At 37.5% G+C, this 10,970-nt stretch overlaps 1 protein-coding gene across 1 annotated transcript in view; it reads right to left on the bottom strand.

Moving 5' to 3' along the window:
• TBCE (tubulin folding cofactor E) overlaps window positions 1-6,321 on the bottom strand; it is a 109,504-nt gene extending 103,183 nt beyond the window's left edge. Inside the window, exon 1 of the mRNA XM_006868565.1 lies at window positions 6,222-6,321. Within this exon, the coding sequence (XP_006868627.1) occupies window positions 6,222-6,321 (100 nt within the window). The remainder of the gene's footprint in view (window positions 1-6,221) is intronic.
• Window positions 6,322-10,970: the final 4,649 nt, after the last annotated feature.

The following is a 10,970-nucleotide window of genomic DNA, read 5'->3' on the forward strand; positions in this document are numbered from 1 at the left end:
AAGAGGGAACCTAGATCCAGAGGGCCTGGAGGAAGGTAGAATCTCCACTGAGTAGTATCCAATCTGTCTAGGTGGGACTGATGAAAGGAAATGTGGATAGGTCTCTTGTGATACAAGGGTGAATAATTGTTATCAGAACTGATTGTGAAGGTTGTAAATGTAAAAGTAGACATTCTGTGGCAAAGAGGGGAGTGATTAACTTTGCAGGCTAGGAGTGGAGGTCCCTGGAACCACGAAGGGAGAAGAACGGAGAGCGGAACCCTACCCAGAGAAGCAGCGATCCCTGAGATGGAGGCAGAGATGACGACGTGGAGAGATGGAGCAGCTGGGGACTCAGGGCCCAGGGAGGGAGAGGGGTGTGTGCTGATGACCGGGGGTAGGAGGTGTGGGGGCGGGGGGGAGCAGGCTTATAGGATGTACCCTTTCGTTGATTGGTGATGCATGGATGGGATTGGAACCATGGCAATAAAACAATATATGACAGGATGAAAGTAAAACTGATGTTCTCCCATGTAAGCTGTCACATCATTCACAATGAAACTTTAAAAAAGAGATTCAGGAAAACAATAAAAGAGCAAACAGACAAAATAAATGCAAATTTTGAAACAATACAAAACCTGCAATTAGAGACCCAGAAGATTAACACTAAGATCTCAAAAAACGAAATAAATTGAAAAGGCAAAGAAGTATATGCAAAGCACTGTAAGCCTGAGTTAAGTGAGGTTGAAGGAAAATCTCTCAATAGTATTATGCTAGGAGATCAATCAGAAAAAGAAAGAAAAAAATCCAAAGAAAGCCTAAGAGTTATGTGGGACATGATGAAAAGAACAATTTAAGGGTGATCGGAGTTCCAGAACAGAAGAAGACAAGCACAGAGAAAACTGCCGATGAGTTATTAGAAGCAAACCTTCCTAACATCATGAAAGACGAGAAGAGAAGCATACAAGAAGCTGAATAAACTCCAAACAGGATTGATTCCAGAAGAAAATCACCATGGCATACCATAATTAAACTTTCCAAAACAAAAAACCAAGTAAGAATACTGAAAGCTGCTCACGAAAAATGAAAAGTTACCTACAAAGGAGAATCAGTAAGATTAAACTCTGATTTCTCAGCAGAAACAATGCAGGCAAGAAGGTGATGGGATGTCATATACAAAACTGAAGAAAATAACTGCCAACCAAGAATCATATACCAAGCAAATCTATCTCTAAAATATGATAGTGAAATTAGGGCATTTCCTGATAAACAGAAATTAAAGGAATTTGTAGTGACTACAACATGTTTACAAAACATGCTAAAGGGTGTTCTCTGGACTGAAAACCAAAAACATAAGACAACAACCTGGGATTACCAAACATGCCGGCACCCAGAACTCAATCCAGGTATACAATTATTTAAAGTAAAACATATCTTCAAGACTGAAAATTGGGAACCAGAGATAATCAGTGCATTATGAAATCAACTACAGAGGGAAAAGTGTAGATACAGAACTTCCAGATGGCAAGGAAATAAACTTAGATTTCAAGATAAAACAGACTTTTTTAAGTAGGAAAAAAGAATAAGAAATTACAGGGTAATCCCAAAGAAAATTAATACACCTGCACAGCAAACTTTTAAAAAGAAGAAAATCAGAAAGCTCTATTAAATATTAACACAACAAAAATGAAAATGAAATGAAAAGCCACAAATAAAATGAGCTCAGCAAAGAAAATTATGTAGAATGAAGAATACAGCAGCAAGGGGCGAAAATGCAGAATAAAGACAACAATCAATTCATCACTATTGATAATTACATGAATACAAATGGATTAAATGTACCAGTCAAGAGACATAAAAAGCAAAATGGATAAGAAAACATGATCCTTCAATCTGTTGTCTACAAGAGACAAATCAAAAAGATGGAGATGGCCTAAATGCCCATTAAAAGAATGGTTAAAAAAGAATGGTTAAGCGAACTTTGATACATATACACAATAGAATACTATACAAAACATTAAGAATAAAGATGAATCTGTGAAACACCCTGCAACATGGTTGAACCTGGAAGACATGATGCGAAATGAAGTTATTCAATCACAAAAGAACAAACACTGTATGAGACCAATGTGGCAAAAAGTTATAAAAAAAAAAAAAAAAAAAGATTTTCTTGATAAAAGAAACAATCTATGTTTATGGGAGTGTGGGATGCAAAATTATTCATGGGTGATAGGACAGGCAATATACAAGAGGGAGGTTATTACAGGAAAGAAGAAGGCAACGGGAGACACACAGGAATGCAGTAGTTACAGTGAATACAGGTAAATGCTTTAACTGTTGGTACATGGAGGGGATTGCAACCATGTAGTGTAACAAAGTATATGTATTTGTAGAGTGTAAAACTAAAGATCTGGTCTATAAATCTTTAACTCAATTCACAATAAAAAGTTTTTTTTTAAAAAAAAGTAAAACTAGATTATGCAAATGTGTCAAAATGTTAACAATGACTATATTGTTACTTGAGGTACACATTGTTGTTGTTAATTACCGTGGAGTCAGTTCCCATTCATAGTGACCCTGCACAGGGTTTCCGAGGCTGTAAATCTTTACAGGAGCAGAACGCCTCATCTTTCTCCCGCGGAACTACTGTTAGTTTCAAACTGCTGACCTTGAGGTTGGCAGCCCGACTTGTAACCACAACGCTACCAGAGCTCCTTGGAGGAACACACAGGTTTTCATTAAGAAGCCCTTGTAGCGCAGAAGATTAGACAACCACTGGTTGGCTGATGAAACCCACCAGCCACTCCTCAGGAGAATGATGAGGCTGTCTGCTCCCATGCAGATTTGTAGCATGTAGATAGGGTCACTATGAGTCTGAAATAACTCCATAGCAGTTGATGGATTATTGTTGTTTGTTGTTGTGAAGTGCCGTCGAGTTGGTTCCGACCCATAGCAACCCTGTATAGGGTTTCCGAGGAGCAGCTGGTAAGCTTGAACTGCCAACCTTGCAGTTCAAACGACTTTGCAGTCTGGCGCATTAACCCACAGCACCACATCAGGACTCTAGTTGATGGGCAGATGGGTAGGTCTTCATTATTTTACTCTGCCTACTGGTGTGGCTCCTCAACACTTTAAAAAGGTCTCGTGCAGCAGATCTGCATAGTGCAATACATCATTTCATCTTTTGACTGCTGCTTCCTTGAGTGTTGATAATTGATCCAAGAAGAATGAAATCCTTGACAACTTCAATCTTTTCTCCATTGATAAGAATGTTGTTTATTGGTCCAGTGGTGAGGATTTTTGTTTTCTTTACATTGAAGATGGAATCCATACCGAAGGCTGTGCTCTTTGATCTTCATCAGTAAATGTTTTAAGTCCTCTTCACTTTCATCAAGCAATGCTGTATCATCTGCATATCACAAGTTGTTAATGAGTCTTCCTCCAATCCTGATGCCACGTTTTTCTTCATAGAACCCAGCTTCTCAAATTATTTGCTCAGCATACAGGTTGAATGTCAGCTTGAGAAATAAGGTGCGTCTGACCCAAGCTATGGGATTTTCAATAGCCTCATATGCATGTGAAAGCTGGACAGTGAATAAGGAATACTGTAGAAGAATTGATGCTTCTGAATCATGGTGTTGTAGGAGAATATTGAAAGTGCCATGGGCTGCCAAAAGAACCAAAAGATCCGCTTTGGAAGAAGTGCAGCCAAAGTACTCCTTGGAGGCCAAGATGGCCAAACTTTGTCTCTCATACTTCGGCCATATTGTCAGGAGGGACCAGTCACTGGAGAATGATATCATGTTTGGAAAGGTAGAGGATCAGAGAAAAAGAGGAAGACCCCCAACAAGATGGATTGGCCAAATGGCAGCATTGATGGAGTTAAGCGTGGCAACAGTAGTGAGCCTGGCCCAGAATCAGGCACTGTTTCCTTCTGCTGTGCATAGGGTCGCTATGGGTTGGTACCAACTCAACGGCACCTAACAACAACAACAACTGGTGTGGCACTGTGTGTTAATGCACCAGACTGCGAAGCTGTTTGAACAGAAAGGTTGGCAGTTCAAGCTCACCAGCTGCTCCCTGGAAATCCTACACAGGGTCACTATGGGTCAGAATCGACTCAACAGCACTTTCCAACAACAACTTTTCTATATGTGTGAAACTTTTTATAGTAATACGCATAAAAAATACACATATCCTTAATTCTATTCTAAATCTAGGAATTAATCCTATAAATGCAGGCGCTGACAACTAAAAAGGGCTAGGAACAATGCCCAACCTAGTAAGCACCCCTGGACTCCAGAATGTGGTCTACAAACACTATTTCCCACTAAAAAGAATCAGATTTTTGGAGAAATGGCAGATTTATGGAGCGGGCAAAAAAATATATAAAATGATCTTGAAATTCTTGCATTATCAGGAAACAAAGCAAAAAAAAAAAAAAACTGAAAGTGCCCCATCAAAAGTGCTCAGCAGCCAATTTGATGAGACTCCCAGCGGCCAAAGAGGGCACAATTTTAACATCATTATGAATAGCAGTAGCGAGGCTACTTACATACAACCAAGCACCTCATGGGATTTGCTTTCCTGGTTTGGAAATCTACAGTGATGGTTTCACGGGACATCCCAGTTCTGCTCTACGTTGAAGACAGATCTCTGCATAGTGCCGGGGGTCTTAGAAGCTTGCAAGTGGTCCAATTGTCATCCAAGTCATGACAATTAGTCTCTGTTTAACTGAAGCAACAGTGGAAGAGGAATCAGGAGTAGGAGGACAATATGGAAAGAGTGGCCAACTGCCTTCATGAACAACTGATGCCTTCTTTGCCATGAATTTGGAACTGAATGGTTCCTGGTTATCATTACTGATCATTTTGATCAAAGAGTGTAAAGATGAACCCTGTTCAAAAGGAGGACAATGCAGAACAGAATTTCAAATTCTCATGGACCACAGAGCCCCAGAGGCTGGCTGAGCCCCAAACTGAGATAATCTTTAAGCCTTAAACCAAAAACATGCTCTTAGGCATTAAGACTAAGTAACAGTTGAGCTTAACTGGAAGAATGTCTGCCTAGGTATTGTGTTCTTTCAGGGTCGATCTCTATGGCATCCAATTGACAACAGCAACTGGAAAGAAGAGATGGGAACCATGGGAAGGAGTAAGCTACTAGTAATGGGGTAGGAACAACTCAGAGAAGAAGGGTAAGAAAGGTTGCACAATTCAAAGAACGTAATTAATGTCACTGAACTGCATACAGAAAAAAAGGTGGCTTTTGTTTTATCTGTATATTCTCAGCAACAACAAAAATAATTGTTTTTTTCAAAGAAGGAAAAATCTAGAAAAAGTCTAAAACTGGGATGTAAGTAAATAATATACAATTACAATATATACCATTAAGAAATTTAAATATATAATTATGCTGTAGAAGCAAAGTAAGTATCAAAAAATGTCATAGGAAGAAAAGTAGCATATTAATTTAAATTGCATTAATCCAACTCATGACTAGCCCATGTGTGTCCCAGTAGAACTGAACTCAATAGAGTTTTTGAGACCTGATTTTTCAGAAGTAGACTGGCAGGCCCTTCTTCCAATACAGCTCTGGGTATAAACTGCCAACCTTTTAGTTACCAACTGAGAGCTTAACCATTTGTGCTGCCCAAGGTTCAATACATCGAGTCACTTACAATGCACAGGGTCGCTCTAGGATAGAGCAGAACTGCTCCCTGGGGCCACACATGGTCATGAAAGCAAACTGTCTCCTCTGTCGCCCTCAGAATGCGTGGTGGGTTCACACCGCCAACCTTCCAGGAAGGAGCTCAATGCTTATCTCACTGTGCCACCAGGCAGGGCTCCTTAAACACAGGGATTAATAACCAAAAAGACATTTCAAAAACAATCTACTAATTTTTGAGTTCCGATTTGTGAGAATTTAAGATTTGTTGCTGCAGTTTAAAATACTTTCAAAGATGATTTAAGGTTAATTTCATATAAAATAGCAGCATTAAGTAATTAAATAGTTTATAATTAAGTAAAACCACAGATGAATTTGTCATCCAAATGAGAAAACTGCATATAGGAAGTTTGTTCAAATTAGTTGTAAGTTTCCTCAAAATTGGTGTCATTTAAAAGCCAACATAGAAACAAATGCAGAGAAAACAAACAAATGCATATATATATATATATATATATATATATACACACACACACACACACACACACACACACAGACATAAACCCACAAATTACCTGCTGTGGGAGGGATAACGCCAGAAAAACGCACTGTTGCATACTCTCCACTAACTTCAACTCTTCGACCAATCACATCTAATATCAAAGTGTCACTCATGATAATGAGCGAATCCAAAATATAAGGATATCTAGAAAGAAAAGTACAAAATTGACAATAACTTAATAAATTCCATATAAAAGTTAGATTTAACTTCATTTAGAGATTAAAGGAGTACAATGCTTATTACAGATTTCTTGTTGTTAAGTGCTGTCAAGTTGGTTCTGACTCATAGTGACCCTGGGTAGGATTTCTGAAGAGCAGCTGATGAGTTTATGTTTCACAGTCCAGTGTTGATCCTACAGCACCACACTTAGTATTTATGTATTCTGATGAAGGGAAGAACTTAATATTTAGGTACCATAAAATATTATATAACTATATTATAATGAAAAGTGCAAAAATCTGAAATTAGAAAACCAAAAGGAAAGAACAACTGAGGTAACTGAAGAAATAAAACAACTCTCAACTTGCAATACTGAAGGATTCTATGGGCATAATATCCAATGATGCAGAAAGCATCAAAAGAAAATGGAAGGAATATACAATCACTGTGCCAAAAAGAAATAGCCAGTTTTTAACCATTTCAGGAGGTAGCACATGATTAAGAGCCAATGGTACTGAAAGAAGAAGTCCAAAGTGTATTGATGGTACTGGCAAATAAAAAGCTCCAGGAATTGATGGAATACAAATTGAAAACTATAAACAAATTGAACAAGCATTGGTGGCACTCACTTAACTATGCCAAGAAATTTGGAAGACCGTTACCTGGACAACTGATTGGAAGAGATCCATATTTGTGTCCATTCCAGAGAGAGGTGATCCAATGGAATGTGGAACTTATGAGACAATGAACTCATGGGACAATATCATTAATATCTAATGCAAGTAAAATTATGCTAAAAATAATTTAAAACCGACTACAACAGTACACTGACAGAGAACTACCAGAGGTTCAAAACAGATTCAAAGGAGGATGGGAAATGAGAGATATCACTGCTGACATGAGTTAGATCTTGACTTGAGGCAGAGAAGACCAGAAGGATGTTTACCTATGCATTGTTAATTATGCATTTCAATTTGTGGATCATGACAAGCTATGGACAACACTGCAAAGTATGAGTATTCCAGAACACTTAATTGTGCTCTTAAGGAACCTGCACACAGAACAAGAGGCAGCTTTTAGAACAAAACAAGATAGCCATACCTGTGAAAGTTACTCTGACTTAAGCAATAAGAAGAGTGAAAAGGGAAGCCCACAGCTGTTTTTCTGTCATATAATACGCCTTCTACCTTTGGGGGACTCTTTCTATCCCTATATTATCAAAGAAGAGACAGTAACTGCTGCCATATAGTCAAGCTACAACCACACTAAAACACCAAAATCCAGGCAAGAACCAATACCAACTGTCATATACCAGGGAAACAGACAACAACTGTGAAAGTTACTCTGAGTTAAGCAATAAGAAGACTGAAAAGGGAAGCCCACGTCCTGATCACATCTTCCTGGAAGCAATCAGAAAGCATAAAATATTACCAAAACACATACTCAATTAAGTATTAAGGCCACAGATAAACACTAAACATGTCCAAGAAGCAAAAGCAGATGACCATATCAGTACACATCCAGAAACAAGATAAAATGTCCAAGACAAATGACATAGAGGTAGACATGGACTCCATTCTGGAAGGGGAGAAGGCCTTGGAAATGCCTGAGAAGGAGTTCAGAAAAATTATTATAAAACGTTTCAAAACATTTTACAATGGAGTTGAGAAAAAGAAAAAAGAAGTCAGGAAAGCACTACCGGAACAATCATATAAGATAGATACAGCATTGGAAACAATTTAAAACCTACAGAAAGAGGTCCAAACAATCAGTAACAGCATATCAGAAGTAGACAATACTCTGAAAGGGCAAAGGAGTAGAATAGATGAGATGGAAGGTAGAACCAGTCAACTGGAAGACAAATCTCTCAATACCACTAAGATAGAAGAACAAACAGAAAAAAGGATTAAAAAATCTAAAGAAGGTCTAAGATTCATGTTGGACAACATGAAGAGGAATAACTTAAGAATTATCGTCATTCTAGAACAAGAAGAATCACACAAGTCCACAGAGGCAATAGTTAAAGAACTGCTGGAAGAAAATTTCTCTAACATCCTGAAAAGTGAAAAGGTAAACATTCAAGAAGCTCAACAAACTACAGGAAGGATCAACCCTAAAAGAAAATCACCAAGACATATCAAGCTCTCCAAAATTAAAGATAAGGAGACACTTCTGAAAGTAGCCAGGGAAAACAGAAGTGTCACATACAAAGGAAAGCAAGTCAGATTAAGCTTGGATCTCTCAACAGAAACCATGCAAGCAAGAAGGCAATGGAGAGGCACATATAAAACCTAAAAGAAAGAAAATTGCCAACCAAGAATCCTTTAACCAGCAAAGCTATCAATCAAATATGATGGTGTAATCAAAACATTCCTGGATAAACAGAAGTTAAGGGATTTTGCCTAAGCCAACCATGCCCTACAAAACATCCTAAAGCGAGTTCTGTGGACTGAGAACCAACAAAAACAGACAAACCAGATATTGACATATGTGGCAGTACCTCCCTGAATTAAGTCAAGAGAGGGAACAGTCAAGAACAGAACAAAACTGTAAGAACAAGGTCAGAGAATCTGGGAGGTCAATCTATGATCAAAACAAGTACAATGTAAAAGAAGGTAAACACATAGGAACAGAGATCCAGATGGTGAGAAGGTCAGGTCAATTACAAGATAAAACAGACTGCACTAAATGGAGAGAAAAGTTAATGGACTATAAAATAACCTCAAATAAAATTAACACTTCACAACATACCAAGAGAATGAAAATCCAAGAAGAACATGGAAACATTAAAACTACGAGGAAACTCACAAGAAAGAACACAAAAAGCATAAACTCAACAAAGGAAGGCACACAGAACAAAGAAAGCAGCAAAACCACAAAAACAAAAACCCCAAACATAATAGCAGTAATTAATCCATACCTACCGATAATTACAGTGAATGTAAGCGAATTATATGCACTTGTTAAGACGGAGGGTGGCAGAATGGATAAGAAAACAAGATCCTTCAATATGCTGTCTGCAAGAGACTCATCTCACACACAGACAAAAGCAGATTAAAAGTCAAAGGATGGAAAAAAATGTACCAAGCTAATTGCAATTAAAAACAAACAGCAGTGGCAGTACTAATCTCTGATAAAGTAAGGCAAAAAACAGCATAATAGATAAAGATGGACATTATATCATGATTAAAGGGACAACAGAACAAGATAAAATAACCACAATAAATATCTATGCTCCCAATGAAACAGCTCCAAAATATATAAAACAAACTCTAATAGAGTTGAACAAAGAAATAGATGAATCTACAATTATAGTGGGTGATTTTAATACACTGCTTTCAAAAATGGATAGAACAACCAGAAAGAAACTTGACAAAGACACATAAGAACTAAATAACACAATCAGCCAACTGGACCTCATAGATGAGTACAGAGCATTCAACCCAACAACAGCACAATACACATTCTTTTCTAGTGCACATGGAACATTCTCCAGAATACACCATGTTTTAGGCCACGAAACAAATCTACATAAATTTACAAATATCAAAATACTACAAAGCATCTTCTCAGACCACAATGCCATCAAATTAGAAATCAACAATAGAAAGGCCAAGGAAACCAAGTCAAATACATGGAAACTGAACAACACCCTGCTGAAAAGCAACTAGGTAGTAGAAAAAATTAAATGTGAATTCACAAAGTTCTTAAAAAACAAATGAGAACGAGAACACAACATACCAAAATCTTTGGGACACGGCGAAAGCGGTGCTGAGAGGACAATTTATTGCAATAAACACACACATCCAAAAAGAAGAAAGAACCAAAATTAACACATTAACACAGCATCTACAACAATTAGAAACAGACCAACAGAGGGAACCCACAGCCACCAAAAGAAAAGAAATAATAAAGATTAGAGCAGAAATAAATGAGACAGAAAACAGAAAAACTATAGAAACAATCAACAGGACAAGAAGCTGGTTCATCTAAAAGATTAACAAAATCGACAGACCAATGGCAAACCTAACAAAAGAAAAGAGGCAGAAGACACAAATAACAAACACTAGAAACCACATGGGTGATGTCACAACAGAACCAAATAAAATGAAAAGGATAATAAAATTAGGAAAGGTGTGCACCAGGGTTATATTCTTTCACCATATTTATTTAATAATTTGAGAAGGTAGGTTATATGAAAAACATGGCATCAGGATTTGAGGAAGGCTTATTAAAAACTTGCAATATGCAGATTATACAACTTTGCTAGCTGAAAGTGAAATGGACTTAAAATAATTATTGATGAAGATCAAAGACCACAGCCTTCTGTATGGGTTGCACCTCAACATAAATAAAACAAAAATCCTCACCACTGGACTAATCAATAACATCAAGATAAGTGGAGAAAAGACTGAAGTTGTCAAAGACTCAATTTTACTCAGATCAGCCATCAACACTTACAGAAATGGCTGAGACAACTCCAAAGACTCTCTTTGTTTCTATGCTTTTAAATTTTGTTTGTCAGGTATTGGGAATGGGATTCAACAAATGTTCTTAATTTTGTAAATAATTCTCAATTGCTGGGAAGTCAATCAGAAGTCTT

Source organism: Chrysochloris asiatica, unplaced genomic scaffold, assembly GCF_000296735.1.
Source record: "Chrysochloris asiatica unplaced genomic scaffold, ChrAsi1.0 scaffold00119, whole genome shotgun sequence".
Taxonomy (NCBI): domain Eukaryota; kingdom Metazoa; phylum Chordata; class Mammalia; order Afrosoricida; family Chrysochloridae; genus Chrysochloris; species Chrysochloris asiatica.